Below are 26,330 nucleotides of genomic sequence, written 5' to 3' on the forward strand. Positions count from 1 at the left end.
ACGCGTGTCGCTTCCCCAGTATTCAAAACTGTCATATTGAAGTCGTCGATCAAGTTACAGATTAAAGAACATCGGTTGTCGTTGTACAGCGACCCCCATAGCGAACAGTGAGAGTTAAAATCTCCCAAAATCAAAAAAAGGTGCGGGAAGCAATTCTGCTATATCAAGGAGTTGCTTCTGTTCAATCCGCGCGGATGGGGGAATATATAACGAAACAAGGCAAAGGTCTTTTCCATTCATATTCGTTTGAATGGCAACAACTTCAATATTCGAGATCGAGGGGAGGTCGATTCTGAAAAAAGAATAGCACTTTTTGATCCCTAAATGTACCCCTCCACCGTGTGAGTCTCGATCTCGACGAATGATGTTGAAATCGTGGAAATTAAGTTGGTCATTTGAATTGAGAAAAGTTTCACAGAGCGCGAACGCATCACAATTGTATGTGTTTATCAAATGTGAAAATAAATCGAATTGGGGATGATACTTCTGCAGTTCCACTGTAACACAGTGACAAAATTCCTAACCTTTTTCGACGTATTAGTCATCGAAAGATACGATAGCTGAAATGAGGGGCCAAGTTGCTGTGAGTTGCTTCAAATAGGTTTTCACTGTAGGGAGAAGAGCTAGAAGAATGTTTTGAAGGGGATCTGAAATGTTGAATGTTTTAAATATCCAGTCCACAATATCAGAGAATTTTATGAACTCTGTTTCTTTTATGTCTTCTGATCGAGAAATGGGTGCACGAGGGGTTTTTGGTGCCCCAGGAAGCGGTGGGTACTCCTGGTTTGATTTGAAATTAAAACCGGGGGGTACTTGCTTCGGTTTTTCTTCACCGCTTCCTTTCTGTGTTGTCTTATTGGTCATTCCGCTAGGGGTTATCTTACGACCTTTGCGAAAAAGATTAGGAGAGTTGAGCATTCTCCTCTTCCTAGATCCCTCTGGCAAGGCATAAGAACACCCTTCGACGGGATCGTCAGATGTACCCTCATCGGTTGGCAAAAAGGTAAAGATGTTTCCTGTCGAGGGTGGCTCAGCCCTCTTAAGCATTTCTGCAAAAGAGCGCTTTGATCGTTCCTTAAGGGAACGCTAAATTTTTTCCTCGCGCTGTTTGTACGCGGGACACGCCGAAAGGTCATGCCGAGTTCCCTCGCAGTAAAGACACTTTTCAGTATCCTCACTGCAAGCGGTCTCAGCATGATTGCCTCCGCACTTGCTGCAGCGTGCCTTGTTGCAGCAGCAGGTGGCTGTATGACCTAACTGCTTGCAGTTTTGGCAATGCATGACCCGCGGTACAAACAGGCGTACAGGCAGACGAACCCTGTCCAAAGAGATGTAGTTCGGCAGTGCGGATCCGGCGAATGTTACACGGAAGGAATCCGAAGGGAGGAATTTCTTCTTCCCTTCTTCGATGGATACTGAATGTAATTGCTTGACATCCAGTATCTTTACATCTTGAATCAGGGGGTTCTTGAAGCAGCCAACCCCGTGACGCAAAATGTCATCGACCGTGAGGCTTCCTTCGGTAACCACACCGTCGATCTCCACGTCCTTGGCAGGGATGTACACGCGGTACTCCCTTGTAAAGAGCTCGTAGCTAGCAATTTCGTTTGCTTGCTTCAAGTTACTCACGACAACTCGCAGTTTGTTCGGCCTCACCTTCGTAATCTCGGTTACGGCCGAAAACTGTTTTGCCAGGTCCTTGCCTATTTGTATAATGTTAGGAGGCTTCTTTTGGGCCTAAAGTAAACTACGAACGGACCTTTCGAAGCATCTGGGTAAGCTTTCACCCGTGTTGCCGATACCCTTGGTACGGGGCTAGGTAGCGGGGAAGGTAGAGGGGAATTGATGGGGGAGATCTCAATCTCTTCCCCATTTGTTTCCACATCCAGGAATAGTTGCACCTGCATGTCGTCCATTTTGCGGGAGCGTTACGCTCTACCGTACACAAACGATTAATTTTCGAATATAGGGGGGTGGGGGGATCAAGTAGTTGATATTAATTTTTAAAAACAATTTTTCAAACTACAATGGATCAAAATAAAAAAAAGACAGTAATACTAATACTAATAACAATAGTAATAATAGTAATAATAATAATAATAATTATAACAATAATAATAATAATAACAATAATAATGATGATAATTATAATAATAACAATAATAATAATAATATTAATAATAATGATAAAAATTCTAAAGTGAATACTTGACCGAACGTCTAAGTCACGACCTCACGGCTGATAGTTGGATTAATCGAGTGTCTCCGCAGAACAAACAATGACGATCTAGCTTCGTGTTGTGACACAGTGGCCGTATCCTACACGCGACCTTGTAGATGACACTTGTAGTTGACTTCCACTCGCTCGATCGTATGATGGTCCGTGCTGCTAGCGGGGTAACAGCGGTGCGGGAGAATTATTCTTGCTGATATATCAGCTGCGTATCAGATCACTGGCGGGGTAGCCTGCCCCTACCAGTGTGCAGAAGATGTTTCTGCCGATATATTGCAGGCTATTGTTATCGCACACAAGAACTAATCGAATAAAAAAACACCCGTACGATAACTCGTGTATAGTTATTTTGCCAATCAAACGGAGATAAACAATTTGCGTCTAATCAAGACGAAAGCAAAACAACGAATGGAATGTAATCTATGTAGTCGTCAAGTCTTATAGGAGCTTTGCCTACAATTATAGATGATCTAATATCATCTTTAGTATCTTTATGATGTGCTTCAATCACACCGTTATTGCTGCGGTTTGCCACTCGTTGGTCGTTCACGTTGGGGTAGATTTTATAACTCAAAGCAGGACAAATAAACGGAAGATAAGTAATGTATTTTTTCAATATCTTATGGATGAAATTACAAATATGAGATGCTTTGAAGTCCTTTAGTGTATTATATTTGTCTTTGATCAAAGACATGAAATCTTCCAAGCCCCCCCGATAAAAAGGACTTGCCTCATAAATTGTTTTGAAGTTTTCAAAATCATTCTAAACAACCTTTCCATCGATCACATCCTTATCATTAATTAATTTATCTTCAGTATGATTTGACCAATCTAAATAGCATTCTTCGCAAAAGGTTTTCAGTTCATTGAAAGCATCTAGTTTATCTTTGTTTTCTGAAACTAGAAAGTTCCATAACAATTTCAATAATTGAAATATGCAGGATACATCTCTAATATCAAAAAGAGAAGACAAAACATTTTTGCAAGTGGTTCTGTTGAAATCTAATTTATCGGGAAACATTTTATCCATATCGTCGTACATTGCTTTGGACATATGTGATGAACATAAACGTATAATTATCAAATTAATTTTATGACCTGAATTGGTTTTAATTTTTGATATCAGTTGAGCACAACTTGTTAAATATTGCACAATGACCATTGAATTGAATACACGCACGAGAGCATTCAAGCTGGCCATTGAAAAGTCCGATACGATAGTTCTGAAAACGCTATTGATGCGCCGAGTAGTAGAATTTTTGACGGCGTTGAATATCTTTGAGAGGAAAATTTGTATGTTTCCTGTAGTATGCTCACTTGTAAATACCTCAGAAAGTGGAAAAGATATCAAATTCTTATCGTATTTATTAGAGCTAATCCGTGGTAAAAGTGTATACATAAGAAGACACGATTTATGTGACATTAAATCTCGTGGATCAGACCAAGCTCCCCCAGACGCATCAAAGTAAAAATCTAATGGCCCATTTTCGAGACTGGCTTTCAATATCACGTCAATCATTTCTTTTTTCAAAAGTATTAACGAAAATGGTTTAAAATCTATATGATTAATAAAAGTGTCCTTAGATGTGCTTATTATCTGTTAAGATATCCAAGCATCCTTATTTTTTCTAAGATCATTACGAGCTTCTGATCCGAGTTTTCGAATAGTTACTTCTGAAGAACACAACCCTTGATCTTTAGTTGAAAGTAAATTGCGTTTATCTAAAATATTTATTGCCTCTCGTTTGAAATTTTTCGGTTGAATTTTAAGGATCTTTTTTTTTCGCATCAGCTCTTTCAATGCCACGAATCTGAGGTGCCATGGAATATGGATGATCAATATCTATCAGGTCATGCAATATATTGAACACAATTACACTTGAACCATAGGTTTCGAAAGTAGCTTTGCAAATAAAGCGTTTACATTGCATGAACTGGCATACTGCATGAATGCATATGGTTCGCATCTTTTTCAAATCCGGTGACCGGATCAGTTACGTTATTTAAAATCTCTCTCGACCAAACAAATGTTAAGCCCGAGTCAAAAAAATCAGAATTATAGAACTTTAGTTTTCTGTTATCGCGAACAACTGAATCTTTATGTTGTATATTTATATTGGTATCAAAGTCAGATTCCTTATCGTATGTATTTAAATCAAGCAAAACTTGCGTATTAATCGAAGACTTTATATTAGTTTAGACTGAACTGTCATAGTCTTGCTTGTTTCGCTCAAATGAATAATCTGTTCTTGATTTGGTAAATGAATGATTATCATTTTCATCACAATTATAAATGTTAGTATCACATATTTTGTCATTGTTGCTGACATCGAAATAATTTTCATTCGGAGAGTGCTTATGCGTTTCTTTAGCGGGGTATATTGGGTATATTATGGATTCATTTTTGTTGTCACAATTATAAATGTTAGTATCACATACTCCCTCATTGTTGCTGACATCAAAAGAATTTTTATCTGAAAAGTGCTTGTGTTTTACTTTGGCGGGGTATACTATGGACTCATTTTTATCGTATGCTTGTGAGCAGTAGTTTTTTGGTTGAGGTTGAATCACATTTTCTTGAGTCTTTGAAGAATGTTTTTGGTTTAACTTACTAATTTAATAATTTAATAGTCTCAACTGTTTCTTCTCCGCTGCTTTTCTTTTATTTAGGTTAAGCTTAGCTCTGATTTCCTTAAATATAAGTGACTTTAATGTAATCGGTTTAAAGCAGTCAGTCCTCCGATATTTCAATAGAGTGGAAATCAAAACATCTTCGCACTCTTTGGAGTTATAATTTATTGGCTGATTCGTTTTACGTTTCAGCACTGATTCTTTATCCATCTTATTCGACTAATTAACAATTAGAATCAAACAAACAAAAAATAAAGTGTTATAGAACTAAGTAACAATAATATTTACAAGTCGCAAATTAAATCAGAAAAGAGTATATTAAATGGCGAAAAACTTAAATTAAAATAGATTAAAATAAACTGAAAAAAAAATAATTACGTGATATTCAAAAACGTCGCATTCCAGTAAATTCCAGTAAAAAATCTGAAAATATAACCTTCGTTATACATTTCGATCATAATTAATGTAACAACAATAGCTATTATACAGGGTGTTAGGAAGCTCACTAAAAATCTTTCAAGATGCGATAGAAGACTTTATTTGATGGAAAAAATCCTTATAGGCATATGGCCAAAATTCAACTACAGCAGAGTAATTCACTATTTTCAGTTTTCGGTTATGTTAGCCTTTCAACGAGGTAGAGCACAAGAAGTTTGATAGCTAGCTCAATTTTGTTGGTTTCGTTGGCAAGCTGAGAACATTTCGTAGTCAATAGTGTCTTTAAAACGTCGAATTAGAGAGAATAAGAATCACTTAGAAAGAAACAAATGTGAAATCAAATGTTTATTGAGAACTAAACTGCAGTTTTCGCTCTGAAATGCATGATAAACATGGCTTTTGTTAACTAAGTTAAACATTGCAGTCTACTCAACAAGTTATTCTTGGACACCAACCATCTAACTCTTTTAGTTCAGCTGCTATTTTACTTTAAAAGCAATAAACTGCGTGTTATACCTTACGTTGTATTTACATTGACCATTAAAATGTTACCACCTTTTGAGAAGTAAAATGTTGCTACCTTTTTGTATACTCTCTTGATCAAAAAAGATAACTGTAAAATTACCGAGGAATAAATTGGACGCCATTTGTAGAGCACAAATTAAATACAGTTTTGCCAAGTATATTAATGTTTAAACTACCGAAATTCTGCCTCTTGGCCATCGATACAACAGTTGTCGACCGAGGATGTTAAATGCGAACCGTGAAGAAGCCGCTGGTGAAAATCCAGCGAATGCTGCTATTGCTGCTGCGCCGGTTGCGATGCAATCGTCGTTTACAATCGATCCGTTTGACCGTCATCGTATGAAGTGGTCACGATGGGTTGAACGTTTGGAAGGTGCTTTCGTTTTGTTTGGCGTCCAGCAAGAAACCAAACTCTACATGCTGCTGCACTTCATGGGAGGTGAAACATACGACGTTGTGTGTGACAAACTTGCTCCTGAGGAACCACAGAGGAAAACGTATGCTGAAATAGTACGTGTTCTTGAGGCTCATTTTAATCCGGAACCGTTGGAGATTTTAGAAAATTTTCGCTTCAAAAGTCGTAAGCAAGGAGAGGACCGTCCGGAGGAAACAATAGACGAATACTTGATAGCATTGCGGAAATTGGCTATCACCTGCAATTTCGGAGAGTACCTGAATGCTGCTCTGCGTAACCAACTTGTTTTCGGATTGAAGGACAGAACTATACTATATACAGAACTATACGCACATTCAAACTATGTGCAATAACTGCAAACTGAAAGGCCATTTGCAGAAGGTGTGTCTGAAAGCAAAAAAAGTACAAAGTCAGAAACACATTTACTAGAGGAAAATAATCCTGTTGCAGACTGTAATTCGAACGATATCGTCACACTGGAAGAAATTTGCAAGTTAGAGGAAACCAGTAGAACAACTGTCTCTAAATTTCACTTAGACATGAAGGTGAATAATGTTACTGTTCGTTTCGAAGTGGATACCGGTGCTCCAGTTACGATTATCAGTACGGAAGATAAGAAAAAAATCTTTCCTGAAGCGAATCTGTTGCCGTCTGATCTTGAGTTGGTGAGCTATTGTAATAGTCGTATCAACGTTAAAGGTATGTTAAAAGTTGAAGCCGAATATCGAGGAAAATTATTTTTGTTGCCATTATATGTATCAAATATACGAAAACAACCGTTGTTAGGCCGACAATGGATTACAGGGATGAAAATTGATCTTAACGATGTAGCGTTCGCTTGTGTTCATACATTGGACAGTACTTCTGCTAATACCCTACCGAAAATTACTCCAGTTAATATTAGATTATTGGTGGAAAAGTATGCTAACATTTATGACAAATCTATTAGAAAAATTGAAGGTTTGCAAGCAAAATTGAGTTTGAAACCAAATGCAAGGCCAGTGTACATAAAAGCGCGTCAAGTTCCATTTTCTTTGAGAGATGCTGTTGAGAAGGAACTCGACATACTTGTCCAGAACGGGGTGTTGGAGAAAGTGAACCACAGTAGATGGGCTACACCGATTGTCCCAATTTTGAAGTCCAACAATAGAGTAAGATTATGCGGTGATTATAAAGTAACGGTGAATCCTAACCTGGAAATTGACGACCATTCATTACCGACGATAGAAGAACTTTTCGCTAAAGTTGCAGGAGGAGAAAAGTTCACCAAAATCGATTTAACTCAAGCCTATCTACAATTAGAGGTTGAGGAGGGTGATCGTGAAGTACTAACACTAAGTACGCACAAAGGTTTGTACAGACCAACACGTTTGATGTATGGTATTGCATCTGCGCCTGCTATTTGGCAGAGATTAATGGAGCAAGTGTTGAACGGGATTCCGGGAGTTACAGTTTTCTTGGATGATATTCGTGTCACGGGACCAAATGATTTAATTCATCTGCAACGACTAGAAGATGTACTAAAACGGCTAAGTTCATACAATATGCGAATTAATTTGGAGAAATGTCAGTTTTTCGAAAACGCGATCGAATACTGTGGATATTTGATTGACAAAGTTGGCATTCACAAAGTCCCGGGAAAAATCGACGCTGTTCAAAACATGCCTATACCGAAAAACAAAGATCAAGTTCGTTCTTTCGTAGGTTTAGTGAATTACTACGGAAGGTTTTTCCCGAACCTGAGTACAACGTTGTATCCGCTTAACAATCTCCTGAAAAATACTGTTCCTTTCGTATGGTCGAAGGAATGCGATGAGGCATTTAACAAAATTAAGCGGGAAATGCAGTCGGAGAAGATTTTAGCACACTACGATTCTACATTACCACTAGTACTTGCTACGGATGCATCACCATATGGAGTCGGTGCAGTGCTTAGTCATGTATTTTCAGATGGTTCAGAGCGACCAATCCAATACGCTTCCCAAACACTTAACGCTACGCAACAAGCATATAAACAAATTGACCGAGAAGCCTATGCAATAATCTTCGGAGTTCGCAAATTTTACCAATACCTCTACGGCCTAATGGACCGCTAAAGCAAATATTTTCTGATACCAAAGGACTCCCGAAGATGTCCGCCCTTAGAATGCAGCACTATGCAACATTTTTACAATCTTTCAATTTCAAGATCCAATTTCGTCCTACAAACCAGCACGCAAACGCTGACGCATTTACAAGATTGCCTTGGAAGAATAGTACGCCCGATGCAACTGTTGAGGAAACAGACTATGTGGAGGTAAATATCATAGAAACACTGCCGTTAACTGTTGCTGAACTTGCGAAAGCTACTGCAATGGATACTACTGTTAAGACACTAGTGCAAGGGTTGCAGAATGGTAAATCCGTGGAGCCTAAAGATCGTTTTGGTGTTGACCAAGTGGAGTTTACTCTACAGAAAGGTTGTGTCATGCGGGGAATCAGAGTATACGTTCCTCCGAGCTTGCGAGACAAAGTGTTGAATGAACTACATTCAACTCATTTTGGAATTACTAGATTGAAGACTCTTGCTCGTGGTTACGTTTGGTGGGAAGGAATAGATAAAAACATTGAGGACGTGGTGCGAAATTGTAGTTTGTGTCAGTCAACTCGAGCTGAGCCGTCCAAAGTACCAACGCATTGTTGGGAGACACCTGCGAAGCCGTTTGAACGAGTACACGTTGACTTTGCTGGACCGTTTATGAATGTTTACTTTATCGTGTTCGTTGATGCCTACACAAAGTGGCCAGAAGTGCGAATGCTGAATAACATAACAACTAACACAACGATCCAGGTGTGTCGTGAATATTTTTGTACATATGGAATTCCTTCTGTGCTCGTACCTGATCACGGTGTGCAGTTCACATCGGAACAGTTTCAAAGATTTTTGCGAATGAACGGTGTTTATCATAAAATGGGCGCACCGTATCACCCTGCGACGAATGGGCAAGCAGAGAGGTTTATTCAAACATTTAAATCGAAACTAAAAAGTGTGCAATGTGATAAAACGTCATTGCACGCTGAACTCTGCAATCTTCTGTTAGTGTACAGGAAAACTATTCATCCTACTACGGGAAAATCGCCGTCGATGATGCTTTACAACCGTCAAATCCGTTCGCGATTGGATATCATGATTCCTGAAGCTGCGAATGCTGCCAAAACGAAACAGAGGAAGTGTCGTGATCTTCAAGAGGGGGCGAGAGTTGCTGCGAGAGATTATTTAGATAAAGCAAAGTGGAAGTTCGGAAAAATTCTGAACAAATTGGGTGAGTTGCATTATGAGATACTACTGGATGATGGAAGGATTTGGAAGCGCCACATAGATCAGCTGCGAAAAGTTAGTTCAAACTTGGTAACTGACAAATCTGTACCTGTCACGGTGCTACCAGAGTACTTTGAAGATCCTGAACCGCTTAGTGCTCCCGATCAGACATTTGTTGACCCCACCCCTGCGGTGTCTATACCAACCAATTCACAGCAGAGACCTGCGATATCAACAGCCCCGATTAAGATTGAAGGTAGGCAAGATTCTGTTATACCCGTTTCGGTATCTGCGAGATGCTCCGAAGACCAGTCTATCCAGGAGACATATCAGTCGCCGAGAAGATCTGGAAGAGTTATTCGGCCACCGAGGAAGTTGGACCTATGAAGAAGATTTCGCAAGGAGGGAAGAGCTGTTATATCTTACGTTGTATTTACATTGACCATTAAAATGTTACCACCTTTTGAGAAGTAAAATGTTGCTACCTTTTTGTATACTCTCTTGATCAAAAAAGATAACTGTAAAATTACCGAGGAATAAATTGGACGCCATTTGTAGAGCACAAATTAAATACAGTTTTGCCAAGTATATTAATGTTTAAACTACCGAAATTCTGCCTCTTGGCCATCGATACAACACTGCGCCTTCAGTTAGTGTAGTAAGATTCACAATTTTCTGCACCACTGTGTTTACGTAGACGCGTCGTTGCCGTCTTGTACACATAGGCTAGATCAATGTTTGAAATACAGTGGAGCAGAAAATTGTGAATTTTACCACACTAAACAAAGGCGTAGCTAAACTGAAAGAGTAACATGCTTGGTGTCAAAGAACAACTTGTAGAGTAGACTTCAATGTTGATTTTGTTAACAACAAAACCCATATTTATCACACATTCCAGAGCGAAAACTGCAGTTTAGCTCTCAAAAAACATTTGATTTCACATTTGTTCCTTTCAGGAGCACTTACCTCATTCTCTCTAATTCGACGTTTTGAAGACACCATTGATTACGAAATGGTCTCAGCTTTCCAATTTTTCTCATCAAATATGGTCCTCTATCGCCGCTTGAAGGATTTTTAGTGAGCTCCCTTTATGGCGTAACAAAATTCGATTATATGACAGAATATCAATTCTGATCAGTACACCCCTGATCATTTTGCAGAATAAAAATAAAATTTCGTGTAGTAAATTTTAGTTATGCGTAACGCATACATTTTTCACAATTTCGATTTTATTAATATTTTTCATCAATAAAATGCTATATGTATGTATAGGCAGTTGAGAAATATATCATATAACAACCTAGCATTTAAAAAATCGTTTTTTTAATGAGAAAATTCGCAATTATTCACAAAACTATTTTGTTCATTTTGAATACATGAAAGCATAATCATCGTGTAGCAACAAAATGGTACCTGCTTATTACAGAAGCCGCAATCATACCGAGACATATTTCAGTTCCATGCCTTAATTATTTTTTCAACTGTTTCCGATGTAATGCAAAATGAGCTGACATTAATTTGTTTTTTAAAAGAGCTCTACAGTTAAATGATTTGCGTAATAGCCAAATAAACGAAGAAATCAGTCGGATAGTGCACTGCTACTAGTAAAAACACTATTAGTGACAACTAAAGTTTATAACTTGAATCATGTTGCTATAATTCCAACGAGAACAATTTTTTTTTTATAATTCATCTTCGGCGCTTTGTATAAACGAAAAAGAAATCTTCTTGATTTCTATGCTACGATTTATGACGACGATTTAATTGGAATTGTTTGTGTGCTGGAATTGTTTTGAAACGAAAACTAAAACGATTATTATCGAGACATGTTAAAACGATACAATACATATGCTTTAAGCAGATAGTTAGGCAAAGAAACCAAAAAGATTGAAACTTTCTGATTACAATGAGATGAATGCTTAGGAGCTAGGACAGAAGGCGCGATGTCGGTTCCTGTGAAAAAATTATATACGTAATACCTGAAAAGGTGTTTAACCACAAAACTAACCCTGGAAAGATTGTATTCTGATGTACGTAAAAGATCATCTTGCGTAAAACTGACGCATGACTATGATTGAAAATTCAAGTTTTTGTTTCTAAATTTTAATGAATGGTCATCACGGTGGTAACAAATCGATGTATAACAAACAGAGGTTTTTATCGTTACAACGTCACCGCATTATAACTTCATATAACGTCATTTTTAAAATTGATTTAGGTTGTGTACGGCTTTCGAGAAAAGCATTAGGTAGCAGAAAAAGCATGTTATGTTTTAAAAAAGATGTACGTTGTTTATATTACTTTATATTTTAATTTTTGTTACGACAAATTAACCGTTAATTTACACAATAGAAACAAATGATGTAAGTAAGGTAACTAAAATTGTGAATGATGTTTAAAACATCAATAAAAATAACTTTCCTGGTTGATTTATTATAAAAAAATTGATAGAACAATTTCATCATAACGTAACGAGTTGAAAAAAGTTACATTGTAACGAAAAACTTTGTGCCAGAGTTTAGGCTTTCACATTTGTTTTTGTATCAAGAAAAAAACACAATTGAAAAAAATAGGACAATATTGCTAAGAGCGAGAGCTGGATTTAGGCAGACTTTGTTTCCAAAGTTAGTAAAACGTGTACTTACAACAATATCGCACGCTTAGCCTTGGGGTTAATAGCGGTATCGATCAACTAGATTAGTTGAGAGAATTCGTTATCGATATTGTTTTTGGCACATTTTGCATGTGTAGGATAAGTACAACGATACACCGTGCCCCAGTGCTGAATCGAGAAAATTTCCAGCTCGAAAAGATCCTCGACTCGATCGGGAATCGAACCCGATATCACAACCGTGTGGGAGAGCTAGCCGACCGACATCGCTAACCACAGAACCACGGGGACCACACGTGTTCTTGATGACCGTGTTTAACAAATGTTTTTAAACAAAATAATATAAAATAAAAAAAAAAAAATAATAGATGATGCCCACCACGTGACCAAATGTTTGAATAAAATAAGAAAACGGTTATTTTATTTTTATGTGGAAATTAGTACAAAATCCAGATTTAAACAAACATGATATGCCACATTTTAATTCTAAACGTCACACCTCATTTGGATTTTCTTTTTTAACTATAAATGTTAATCTGTTCCGTGGTAAGTAAATTCCTAAATCATATATTATAAATGTATTGTCTTCAAATGTATATAATGAATGAAATTCTCTCTCTAAGGAAGATATATTAATGGTTGGATGATGCGATTCAGAGAAATCAATATTACAGTCTAGATAAGCATATTGAGTAAAATTTAGAACAATATTTTAACCTAATATTTAACGCAAAGCAAATAAAACAATCGAGCTAGTATAAAACAATACTGAATTTTTTAAGATCAAATAACAATTTAATTATCAGCTGGAGCACAATCAATGATCATTATATATTCTAATAAATATAAGTTTTGTTCATGTGAAGCTATTCTGAAGTACACTAATGTCGCTTCCTACGCAATGGATACATAGCGTGCGAAAAGTAGCGTAAGTTCAAAAATCCGTGCATATTCGGAAATTGACGTAAACAAGTCGTTGAAAAGAAAAATTACTCTGAAGGTTTACCCAAAAGCTTATTTAAATAACTCAACGGTACTTACCGATTACTAATATGAAATATAGTTCTCCAGAATGCTAGTATACTGAAAACTCTGCACCAAACTGCTACTGGTACTACACGATAAATCCTGTTGAGATGAAACTCGACACGTAGGTAAACACTTCCTTAACTCACAACATCAACTGTTAAAGGTTAATGAATCAATGATGAGTTTTGAAAATTTCAGTAATGCAGTATGGACATTGTGTTCCTATAGAAATTATCTGTCTCGTTTAGCGTGATTACAAGACGAGTTGAAGCAAGAGCGCGCGACACCATCTTTGCAATTTTCCTCACACGTTACTTCTTGTTTGATGAACTTATTGTCCTTCCAAATTTTTAACTGGCACTTACATGAGACAGCGGGCCAAGCACTGAATGAACTTTTTGAAACAGAAAATAAAATCGTGCCTAAATGAGACAACAAAAACCGCAGGATTTCGTTGTTATGATTCAGCTGTTAAATCAACCAATAATAGAAAAAGGATGGTGAAAATGTATGGGAATATGAATGTTACTATGGGTAGCTCTAACATAGTAAAACGTAATTCAGTGCTCTGATCAATCCTTTTTACCACCGAACACACAAATACTAATCATTCACAATTTCATCTTATCCGTTTTGTGCGAGACTTCGTTTTCCGATACGTTCAATTTCGATGCGTTCTCTCGTCATCGTGTAGAATCTTCGCTCATCTGTTCGCACTACTTAATGATGATTTTTTTGATAGGGATATAGGGAGCCAATCGAATATAGGGAAAAGTTTGACCATTGAATTTCAAAATACCGCAGCTTTCAAAAGTTTTGCTTTCTCGGAAAAAGTCCTTATGCAAAATTTAAGCACAATCTGGTTTCGTTAAGTGAACCCTCAAAGCGATCAATGTTTGATTTTTCTTCTTTTACGTTATTTTCCTGGAATAACTTCAAACGAATTTGATATTTTCTCAGGGTTTCAACCTCAAATATCAAAATTCGAATGGAGACAAATGTTTATGAACAGATTTGTGAATCTGAGCTGAATGTACCATAACCCTTTTAAGAAACTATGTAAGAAGTATGAAATTCAAACTAAAAAGTAATTATCTTTAGCCGTTTGTTATCGACTAACATGCAAATATATGCAGCTGGAACCTTTAACAAATCTTTTTCAGGTCCTAAATCTTTCGTTTGGTAATTTGGTGACAGTATCCCGCGCGAAACACATTATAAGTATCAGTCAGTTTTTTTACGCGGGGGATACGTACCTCGTAAAAAACGTGTAAAAAAAACACGTTAAATCGAAAATCCGCGTAAAAAACCGCGTCAATTAAAAAATCCGCGTAAAAAAATTTGCGTAAAACAACCGCGGTATTTCAAAAATTTGTATAAAATAAACCGCGTAATTAAAAAATCCGCGTAAAGTAAACCACCAAGAAGGGTTTAAAAAACCGACACGCTCTACGACCAGTATTCAAACACGGGAGGGCGGAGGGTTTTTTTGACTCAGTCTTTTACTCAATAAATACCCATGGTTCAGCAGTGCCTCAAAGCGCTCAAATTTGTGATTTTTCGACCCTCGAACCAAGCGAGGAGGAGTACATTAAATTGGGAAGATCAAAACTCTTTTTTTTCGATGCCAAATGTCATAAAAATACTTAAAACGTCGAGATCTAGTGTTTTCTCGAAAAAATATTTTTGGTCAAAAATCGACATTCTAGGACTAGCCGTTTTTTGGGCAACCAAAGACTTAATATGAAATTTTTTAAAACTGGCTTCTGGTCTGAAAAACTCGTTTCAAACCAGATATATATTATTTTGATGTTCAATAGGTATCTTAAACTTGTTTTTCATTAGGGTGGTTTGTAGCTAATCAAAATAAAAATGTAACCAATCGGAGTACAGCGTGCTAGAAAGTAATTTTATATTTTTCCAAATTTTTCACATATTTAAGCTTCGCTATAGATTAGCAAGCTAACCAATTAAATTTATTAAATATATATTTTGTTCTTTAATTTATATAATTAATCATATTATCCTAATAATTTATAGAAGCGTAAATTATATTTTTATTTAAGTCTTTTTATTTTTTTTTTGATTATATTGTGGTTGGAAAGATAAAATATGTAATGTTTGTTTAAAAACCAAGCGTCAACAAGCAATCAAGACAGAAATCTAATAATGCTAAACCACGACAGTCTAAAATTTTGAAAATTTTATAGAACGCCGACAAGCTCATACGTCAGCATACGTCATCCATTTTAAAAATCATGACTTTTCGTCAACTAAGTGAGAGTAAAAAGTATCAGATTCAATTAATTATTGAAATAGTGTTTATTCCAAAAAGGAACATGATTGGCAATTATACATCGATTTTTGCCAATTTTCATTTCTGTAAAGTGTAAATATATAATTTTTATAAATATATTTATTTTTCGCAGCTAAGTACAGGTCGGAATCGATTATCCGGAGGCTCGATTATCCGGAAATTAATTTTTTTGGTGTTCGTTTTCAATTTTTATTCCGAAATCTTACCTTTACCATCTCTTCGAGACATGTTCCAATCAAGTGAAAATAATCAATGTCCAATTTATTTTTTTCGTTTTGCTTCTCAAGATTTTACTCCTTTTCGCCTCAGAAATAATTTCTGGTAACGACACTGCATCATAAAAGTGAAATAAAAAAAAAGAAAATATTTATTTTAGGTCCGTCAATTGCAAATTTGAATATTTTTTCTGTGATTCGATTATTTTCATTTGATTTATAATCAATGTTTCAAAAAAAAATCAGAAGTACTTATCCAGTGGTTGAGCAACGTGTCACTCTAAATTTGACAAAATCAACACTTTAAGAAGTCAAGTAAAATTTGACAACAAAACTCATTTTGCATTGTTTTAATTCAATCAAACTGTTTCTTACATGCATAATTAATTGACTTGATGATTTATTTTCATTGAAATAACGCTTGCTCGAAAAAAATGAGAATTTTCGTTCCCAGACTTTGGGCGGACCGGAACGGAGGCAATCGCACCGGATTTAAAACAGACCGGAGAAAGCTTGTTCCGGTTCTTGACCGAGATCCGGACGCAACTTTCCGTTCCAATTTCGCACATATTGAACAATTGAGAGCGTTTTTTATTGACTCGATAAGCAATCCTGAAAAAATAGCCAACTAAATTTGCCGAACGTTCAACTTATTATTGTGGTTTGAATTTTGATTTTTTCAATGATGTGCAGTGCTGATTTGCAGAGAGAAAAAGCAATCTACCTTCACGCAAAAGTTGGATGGTGCGAAACCAGTACAAAATTGTGCGTTTTTAGCGTAATTGTTGATGTAATTCGGAACCAGTACAATGATTGCGTGTTGGGCATAACGCAATTAATGCTCTAGCGTTTCTTAAATGTATTTGGCAGCTCCAAACTACTACACCTAAACAGTTTCAACTGGTATCAAGCAGCATTGCAAAGCGAGCGAGAAGCAAAACCATTCTCCTTCTTTCTGCTTGAGGACGAGACATATGCTACGCTTTTCAAGTCTTTTGCACACGTGCTTTCGAGATACTTTTTCTTCTTCATGCATTCCTCTGAATAGCAGCAAGCACGCACCGACAGTATGAGTGAGAGACTAACACTGGTATCAAGTATGTACAGCACGGGTGTCTCGCTCATTTCGTGAAGCAACGAGATATCGCCTTGCGCGTCGCAATCCGAACCGAAAAATAAGCGAAAGAGCAACCTACAAATTGTATGTGACGTGTCTAGTCTTGTCGCACATACATGGAAATTCTACGAGCGAGAGAGAAATTTCTCTCGTCGCTTGAGAAAAAAGCGCGTGCAGTCACTAATACACTCGACGTGAAAAATAAAGTGTCGGTGTATGATACATATTCTGATTTCATTCTATGTCAATGTATTCGCAGTACAACTGTTGCGTTATGCGTTTCACACATTTATTGTGCGATTTCTGTGCAACATTTGTGCGAATCGGGAAGACACAATGATTGTACAAGACTTCAACTTTTGCGTGTGGGTGGCTCTAACATAGTAAAACGTAATACTCGCCACATTCAGTCAAACTGGGTCGATACATGAGGGTCTCAACTAGCACGGAAAAATAAACTTTGGACTTAAGTCGTGTGCAAAAAATTTTTATTGAATTTTTTTCGCGCTCATATATATGTATGGGAATATGAATGTTAATGAGTGGCTCTGACATAGTAAAACGTAATACTCGCCACATTCAGTCAATCTGGGTCGATACATGAGGGTCTCGACTATCACGGAAAAATTAACTTTGGACTTAAGTCGTGTGCAAAAACTTTTTATTGATTTTTTTTCCGCTCATATACATGTATGGGAATATGAATGTTACTATGGGAGGCTCTAACATAGTAAAACGTAATACTCGCCACATTCAGTCAATCTGGGTCGATACATGAGGGTCTCAACTAGCACGGAAAAATAAACTTTGGACTTAAGTCGTGTGCAAAAACTTTTTATTGAATTTTTTTTCCGCTCATATATATGTATGGGAATATGAATGTTACTATGGGAGGCTCTAACATAGTAAAACGTAATACTCGCCACATTCAGTCAATCTGGGTCGATACATGAGGGTCTCAACTAGCACGGAAAAATACACTTTTGACTTAAGTCGTGTGCAAAAAAATTTTATTGAATTTTTTTTCCGCTCATATATATGTAGGGGAATATGAATGTTACTATGAGAGGCTCTAAAATACTAGAACGTAATACTCGCCACATTCAGTCAATCTGGGTCGATACATGAGGGTCTCAACTAGCACGGAAAAATACACTTTTGACTTAAGTCATGAGCAAAAAATTTTTATTGAATTTTTTTTCCGCTCATATATATGTATGGGAATATGAATGTTACTATGGGAGGCTCTAACATAGTAAAACGTAATACTCGCCACATTTAGTCAATCTTGGTCGATACATAAGGGTCTCAACTAGCACGAAAAAATAAACTTTGGACTTAAGTCGTTGTGAAAAAACTTTTTAATTGAATTTTTTTCCGCTCATATATATGTATGGGAATATGAATGTTATTATGAGAGGCTCTAACATAGTAAAACGTAATACTCGCTACATTCAGTCAATCTGGGTCGATACATGAGGGTCTCAACTAGCACGGAAAAATAAACTTTGGACTTAAGTCGTGTGCAAAAAATGTTTATTGAATTTTTTTCGCGCTCATATATATGTATGGGAATATGAATGTTAATGGGTGGCTCTAACATAGTAAAACGTAATACTCGCCACATTCAGTCAATCTGGGTCGATACATGAGGGTCTCAACTAGCACGGAAAAACAAACTTTGGACTTAAGTCGTGTGCAAAAACTTTTTATTGAATTTTTTTCCGCTCATATATGTGTAGGGGAATATGAATGTTACTATGGGATGCTCTAACATAGTAAATCGTAATACTCGCCACATTCAGTCAATCTGGGTCGATACATGAGGGTCTCAACTAGCACGGAAAAATACACTTTTGGCTTGAGTCGTGTGCAAAAACTTTTTATTGAATTTTTCTCCGCTCATATATATGTATGGGAATATGAATGTTACTATGGGAGGCTCTAACATAGTAAAACGTAATACTCGCCACATTTAGTCAATCGGGGTCGATACATGAGGGTCTCAACTAGCACGGAAAAATAAACTTAGGACTTAAGCCGTGTGCGCGATGTCGTTAATGATTATTATATTTATAAAAGAAATTATCACCAACATTCAGCCACAAAAATTTTTTGGTGTTTGTTTTAAGAGGGTAGATTCACAAATTAGTAAGGTTACGTGAATTCACCCACCAAGCCACTAAAATATTTTGTAGTTTGACATGTAGCTGGCGCTGTTGATAGTTCACCTATTCGCCGCTAGAGGGCAAAATAAAATTTTAGTGGGTGAATATTTTGGTGGGTAAATTCACGGAAGTAGATAGTGTTTATATTTTAAGTTTTGTGTTTTTTTCAGCTCGATTTTACCGATTTTACCGCAATCCTGTGTGTAATGGAAGTGTTGCTCAGTTTATAATTGTTCTTAGTGTACTGACATCGCAAAATTCTAAGAGCATTTTGGTCACCAAACTAAAGGACTAAATAATCTTATGTATATACAGTTTGTTTCTCCATTGAACGTACAATGTAATAGTTTGCCTATTTGAAAAAAAAATTGCGATGCGGTATTACTGTAAGCTGTAAACAAACTTGTTATCTCTAGAAATCTATTATACCTTCAATTTTAGGCACAGTGGATTGGTAAACTGCTAGTGATTCTTGATGACGATGGTTACATTCAACTTATTAGTATTGACGGCAGAGTTATCTGATATATTTCCTATTAGTATATTGGTGGTTTGCGTTGGGGCCATGGTCTTCGTTCTGTTCAAGTAAGTAGAACTTACTCTCATCATGATTTTGTGCCACCAGCTTTAGCAGTTATTTTTTATTTTGTTATCAAACTAGTTATCACTAATATCGATTAACCTATCAGTAAAAATTTTTGTTTACTGGAAACGGCTTCGTTTTGTAGATATCTGTACAGATTGCCTCTTGATTTTTAATAATGAAATCTGTTCAATTGTGGCAAACGTCTTTCGAGTTTCATGACGCCTTTCCCCGGCTGTTTCCTCGGTAACACTGGTTTCACATTTTAGGAAGTAACTTTTATGCAGCACAACGATTTGTAATGAAATAAACAAGTATTTATTAACTTATTAGACTGAAAGTTACCCTGCGGTTGCTGGAAAAATCGAGTGGTTTCAACATTGCAACAGACACACGTACAGACCGATACTCTGTTTTCGAAACTGAGTCGATTGGTACAAATTTCAAGAAATTTTTGTCATAACGTAACGTTGATCTTACATTGCCTATGTATATATTGTATATTAGAGTGGCCGTTTTTAAAACTATCGATCTTAATGAGCGCCGGACAAAATCTTCCACATGCGAAAGGAGTTAAGGTGCGCGAAATAAAACATCGGATGGTCTAATATCTAACTTAACAAAACTACTTTATTATGGCGTCTGGTTTGCGTCGATTACAAGAATGGAATAATAGAAAACCTGAACGTGTTCGGACAAGACTAACGGTAGTTCTCTCACGCTCATTTCTCACTGCGGCGACGGAGAATCAGGGATGCCAGAATAGCTTATGAATAATGCGCACCGCATCACTCCCCCTTGCTAGAAAAATACCTATTGAATCCGAAAACGTACGTGGTGCCCGCTTTCTGTGATCCGGTCGGACGGAGAAATGATATCGGGATCCCTGGCTATGTATGCTGGTTTAACTCTGTTTCTGATTTTGATGGTGAAGGTCTTAACGGTTCATGAGATTACTTCATATGGACCGGTAAATGGGGGTTCCAACGCTGCTCTAACTTTATCTGTTCTTAGAAAAATATGTGTACATTTTGCGAGATCTTTTGGTATATACACGTGTCGTTTCGTATTATTGTTAGAAGCAGGGCGGGGTATGAGCGAATCTAGTTTTTCTCGTAGGTTGGCGACAAACATTTCGCTTGTGCCCCGAAGGGGTTGTTTTTCGACCATTGCCCCAGGTATGCGGATGGTTGTGCCATAGAGCATCTCAGAAGCTGATGTTCCGTTGCGCAGCGCAGTTCGCAAACCTAGCAAGACTAGTGGCAGAGCTTCGGTCCAACTTTTTTTTGTACGATTCTAGTGCAGTTTTGAGCGGTCTATGCCAGCATTCGATCATACCGTTAGCTTGAGGGTGGTAAGGCGTGGTGTGCAGGCGTTTTAATCCCAGCAACTCAGACAGCTCTTTCATCAGTTGCGATTCAAACTGTCAACCTTGATCTGATGTCAGCTTACTCGGAGTACCAAATCTTGATATCCACACTTCGACGAAGACTTTAGCTACAGTTTCTGCAGTCATATCGGGGATGGCCACTGCTTCTGGCCACCTACTGAAGCGGTCGATCATGGTCAGAATGTAGCGCATACCATTACAAATCGGCAAGAGACCTACGATGTCTATGTGGACGTGATCAAACCGTTCGTCCGGTATTTCGATTTTTGCTGGCTCTGATTTGGTATCCTTTTTTTTTTTGTAAAAAAAGTATTGTTTATTTTTTCAAAAAAATTATTTACATATTATACAAATGCACATCTTATGTAAAACTCAAGCTCGCCAACATCGATCCTACCGTTAACTTCATTAACGTAGGTGATGTATATTATGAACAGTTTCAATATCTGTCTACGTTTTATTAGGCGTATATTTTCCAAGGCAGGCCGGATTAGATCGTCGAAAGAGAGTCGCCGCCACCCACCAAGTATAGAGGATATCTGTTGTTGCACCCACGCCCATGCGTGTGCTACACGAGCGCAGCCACTGAATTTATGCTCCAGCGATTCAACCGTCGCATTACAGTGAAGACAGTTCTCACCGTCATCTCGTTGGATGATTCGCATCAACCGTCTGTGCTACGTCTTCTCGTTTACGAACAGGTAGAGGTTGCTACGCAGGTTTGACGACATCTGTTTGTTCGCTATGTTGGTCCATATTCGTCTCCTATTTTCACCTGGATATTTACGCTCAACACGGGGCGTTTCAGTTCGTTCGAGGAACAGACGGTGTATCTGGTCACTCGAGGGATTTGCTCGAACAAGTGGGGGAGGAAGGGGAATTTGCTGTGAAATAAACTTGAGGCATGGGAGGTCTGTGGGGGGAGGGATGTTCTGGTTCAGTAGGGATTGATAGAAGGGAAGGGAGCCACTCGCCTGCATGTGCCGATTTAACAGCAGCGCTTTGCACTTTATCGGAGGTAGTTGGAGCTTCAACCCTCCGGATTCTATGTCACGCGCAAGCTGCTCCATTGGGACGCGCGCCGGTAGTCCACGCCACAAGAAGGACCCCATGGATGCAATTATTCTTGACGTGTGAACGCAGTACGGTGGAAGAATTGATGCCACACACCAAATCTTGGACGTCGCAAAAGTATTCAGCAGTATTACTTTCTGCTGAAGGCTCAGGCTCCTCAGCGAAAGCAGCCACAAATGCTGGGCAAATTTTGACACGAGCACGTTCCAGTTAATTTTAACCATTGCCCGAATTAAATTGGTGAAAAATACGCCGAGTATTTCAATCGTCTCAGCGGTTTGTAGCCATTGAGCATTCAGTAGATTTCCATCAACCAGCCCGACGTCTATTGCGACAGTTTTTTGTCTGTTGAGTTTGGCTGCGGCAGCTCGCTCGAAGCGGTCGAAGAGTTCATTGATGGTTTCAATCGCACACATGCTGGTGACTACCACAGATATATCGTCTGCATAGGCTACCACGAGATCGGGGGCGACCTGTTGCTCCAGCTGCTTGAGGAAAGGGTGTAGGTATATGACAAATAGTAGCATGGACATCGGGTCTCCCTGCCGAACCGAACGTTCGATGGGGAAACGTTGCGAAAGATGCCCGTTCACTAGCAGCCGAGAGGAAGATTGTTCGGCAAGACGTTCTAGTAAGCCGAAGAAGGCTGGGTTTATTCCCAGCTGCAGCATGGTTTCGTAGAGGAAAGGATGAGACACCCGATCGAAGGCATGATCGAGAACATAACTTATCAGCTTCCCTTTTCGCTTCGTCGCTTTTAGCTCTGCAATGCGGTCTTTCAGAGAAAAAGTGGCTTCGAAGATTGAGTGCCCGTCGTTTGCACACTTCTGTGCGTCACTCAACACACGGTGAGTTTTTACCATGAGCTCGAGACGTGCTTTCAATATTCTCCCGAGAATTTTAAAGTCCGCGCTCAGGAGACTGATTGGGCGATATCCTCGTGCAGTGTTCGCCGTTCCTCTCTTTCGGACTAGCACGATAACCCCGTCAGCAAAATCGGCTGGTATTTCCGAAGTTAGGGCCTCGTTCAAAACGAGGTTTAGCTCTCGATGGATGACATCAAATGTTCGTTGGTAGAATTCAACGGGTATATCGTCGCTTCCCGCTGCTTTCCTTTTCGCCGATGTACATAAAGCTGCCAGTATCTCAGCTGTTGTTATCTCTGCCATGCACGTTTCATTCGTTCGGTCGTTTTCAGGGATGACTCTCTCGCATTGGAAATAGGTCCGCGCTGCTGCGTTTTCGTCTGTCGCTGTGTATAGTTGCCTAAAATACCTAAGCAGGTGGTTTTCGATGGCTGAGGAGGTGGTTAAAGATTCGTTGTCTTCACCAATCAGCTCGGTGATGGTGTTTTTTTACGCCGTCTTTCGCCCAGCTGGAACATGCTGATATTTTCCCCTGCTATATAGGTGTCGTTAAAGCGCATGAAATGTTGAGAGAAACTTCGCTGATGGGCTAGCATCTGTGCCTTTATTCGGTTTATTGTTGCAAGCATCGCTGGATTTTGAAAATATCCATCGTATGCATGTTGTAGCTGCGTGTATAGGCGTTGGTATTCATAATAATAAACACTGTACGCCTCACGAGATTTACCTCGAAAAAAGGATAGGATTTTTGACTTCGCACATGACATCCACCAGGTGAGCCAGTTGGGGAACCTTCTCCTCTGTCGGGTTACGTACTGCCACGAGATTTCGAATTCCGCGACATTGTCTGCCGTTAGAAGATGGGGATGCAGTGACCAGTAGCCGCGACCAGGCTCACGACCGAGGCTAGGGAGGCACATTCGACTGGTTAAAGCTTTGTGGTTCGTGAATGAGCAAACATGCGTGGCTGCATTTCGTAGCTGCGCGCAGAGCCCTTTCACTTACGTACATGCGGTCGAGTCGAGAGGCGGAGTTGTGTGTGATGTATGTAGGAGCGATTGTGTTGGGGTACAGCTTCACCCAAACATCGTTTAACCGTAGCTGCTGTAAAGTAGAGTGCAGGACAGGGCTATTGTTGTGGCCCGATGAGTCGCACGGCCGCACAACGCAATTAAAATCACCAGCGAGAAGTATTTTTTTTTTTTATGGGGGAGATTTGTTAGTAGCTTAAGTATTTATGATAAATATTAGTAAATAATGAGTATGTGTGTCCAATCACAATTGGTGACTTCTCAACACTGTTAGAAATTTGTAATTTTCATTATTAGGATTTGTTTGCTTTCGCAATTAGGACTTATCGTTCGTAGGGATTTAAACCTACTTGTCAGAAAAGGGGAAGTAAACTTACAACTAACTTAATTGCTAACTTATTGGCTATAAAGAGAGCTTATCGTAGCAATTGAGGATTGCAACGATTTTTGTCGAAAATTGTTAATAATTTTATTTGACATAGCTTCTAATGGTTCAACACCAGTAAGTCTATGTAATTCGAGTGTACCAAACCAAGGAGGACGCTTCAAAATCATTTTCAGAATTTTATTCTGAATCCTTTGGAGCGTTTTCTTCCTTGTTGAATAGCAACTTGACCAGATCGGTACAGCATAAAGCATTGCTGGTCTAAAAATTTGTTTGTAAATCAAAAGTTTGTTCTTTAAACAAAGTTTAGAATTCCTGTTAATGAGAGGATATAAACATCTCGTATATTTGATGCACTTGGCTTGTATACTCTCAATGTGCTCTTTGAAAATAAGTTTTTTATCATAAATTAGTCCCAAGTACTTAACCTTGTCGGACCAACTTAAAATAACCCCATTCATCTTGACAACGTGATTATTGTTTGGCTTGAGGAAAGAAGCCCTAGGCTTATGCGGAAAAATTATCATTTGAGTTTTAGAAGCATTGGGAGAGATTTTCCACTTTTGCCATTAGGAAGAAAAAATATCTAAACTTTTTTGCAATCGACTGCATATGACACGAAGACTTTTTCCTTTTACGGAAATGCTTGTGTCATCGCAGAACAATGACTTTGTGCATCCTGGAGGCAAATCAGGAAGATCTGAAGTGAATATGTTGTACAGGATTGGACCCAAGACTGAACCTTGAGGTACACCTGCTCTGACAGGAAATCTATCAGATTTGGAATTCTGATAGACAACCTGCAGAGTTCGGTCAGTAAGATAATTTTTTAAAATTTTGATTAGGAAAATTGGAAAATTAAAAGTTTGCAATTTCGCAATCAAACCTTTATGCCAAACACTGTCGAATGCTTTTTCTATATCTAAAAGAGCAGCTCCAGTGGAATAACCTTCAGATTTGTTAGCTCGTATCATATTAGTAACTCGGAGCAATTGATGAGTTGTGGAATGCCCATGGCGAAATCCAAACTGTTCATTTGCAAAAATTGAATTTTCGTTGATGTGTGACATCATTCTGTTAAGAATAATTCTCTCAAACAGTTTACTTATTGAAGAAAGCAAACTGATTGGTCGATAACTTGAAACTTCTGCTGGGTTCTTATCCGGTTTTAAAATTGGAGTAATTTTTGCATTTTTCCATAATTTGGGAAAATATGCAATTTTGAAGCAGCAATTGAAAATTTTTACTAAAAATTCCATTGTGCTCTCAGGGAGATGTTTGTTTAGTATATTAAAGATTCCATCGTCACCAGGTGCTCTCATATTTTTGAAATTTTTAATAATTGATTTAATCTCATTCAAGTTAGTTTCAATTATTTCTGTAGGTAAAAAATTCTGGGAAGAAATTAAATCAAATTGACGTGTGACTTCATTTTCAATTGGACTGACAAAATTCAAATTTGAGTTATGAACACTCTCAAACTGCTGAGCAAGTCTTTGAGCCTTTTGTTCATTGGATACAAGAAAACGTTCACCATCTTTTAAAACTGGAATAGGCTTTGAAGGTTTCTTAAGAATCTTCGACAGCTTCCAAAAAGGTTTTGAATATGGTTTCAATTTTTCAACTTTAGTCTCAAAATTTTGATTTCTCAGAAGAGTAAATGTATGTTTAATCTCTTTCTGTAAATCTTTATAAATAGTTTTAAAAACAGGGTCACGAGAACGTTGATATTGACGTCTGCGGACATTTTTCAAACGAATTAGAAGTTGAAGATTTTCGTCAATTATTGGTGAATCAAATTTCACTTGAGCCTTTGGAACAGAATAATTCCTGGCATCAACAATTGCACATTTTAATGCTTCCAAAGCGGAATCAATATTCACTTCGTTTTGCAAATCAAGCTCATTATTGAAATTTCTCTCAATATAATTTTTGTATCTTTCCCAATTAGCTTTGTTATAATTAAAAACAGAGCTCATAGGGTTTAAAACTGATTCATGTGAT

At 37.9% G+C, this 26,330-nt stretch overlaps 1 protein-coding gene across 4 annotated transcripts in view; it reads left to right on the forward strand.

The window, feature by feature from the left end:
- Positions 1-19,120: 19,120 nt before the first annotated feature.
- The window catches only part of LOC129720275 (cell growth regulator with RING finger domain protein 1-like), a 197,203-nt gene continuing 189,993 nt past the window's right edge, over positions 19,121-26,330 (forward strand). For all 4 annotated transcript variants that reach the window (XR_008727246.1, XM_055671737.1, XM_055671734.1 and 1 more), the window contains exons 1-2: positions 19,121-19,383; positions 19,439-19,582. Coding sequence is in view for 3 of the 4 variants with exons in the window: in XM_055671737.1 (XP_055527712.1) it covers positions 19,473-19,582 (110 nt within the window). In the remaining variant the exon portion in view is untranslated. The remainder of the gene's footprint in view (positions 19,384-19,438; positions 19,583-26,330) is intronic.

The sequence above is a fragment of the Wyeomyia smithii genome, chromosome 1, assembly GCF_029784165.1.
Source record: "Wyeomyia smithii strain HCP4-BCI-WySm-NY-G18 chromosome 1, ASM2978416v1, whole genome shotgun sequence".
Lineage (NCBI taxonomy): Eukaryota > Metazoa > Arthropoda > Insecta > Diptera > Culicidae > Wyeomyia > Wyeomyia smithii.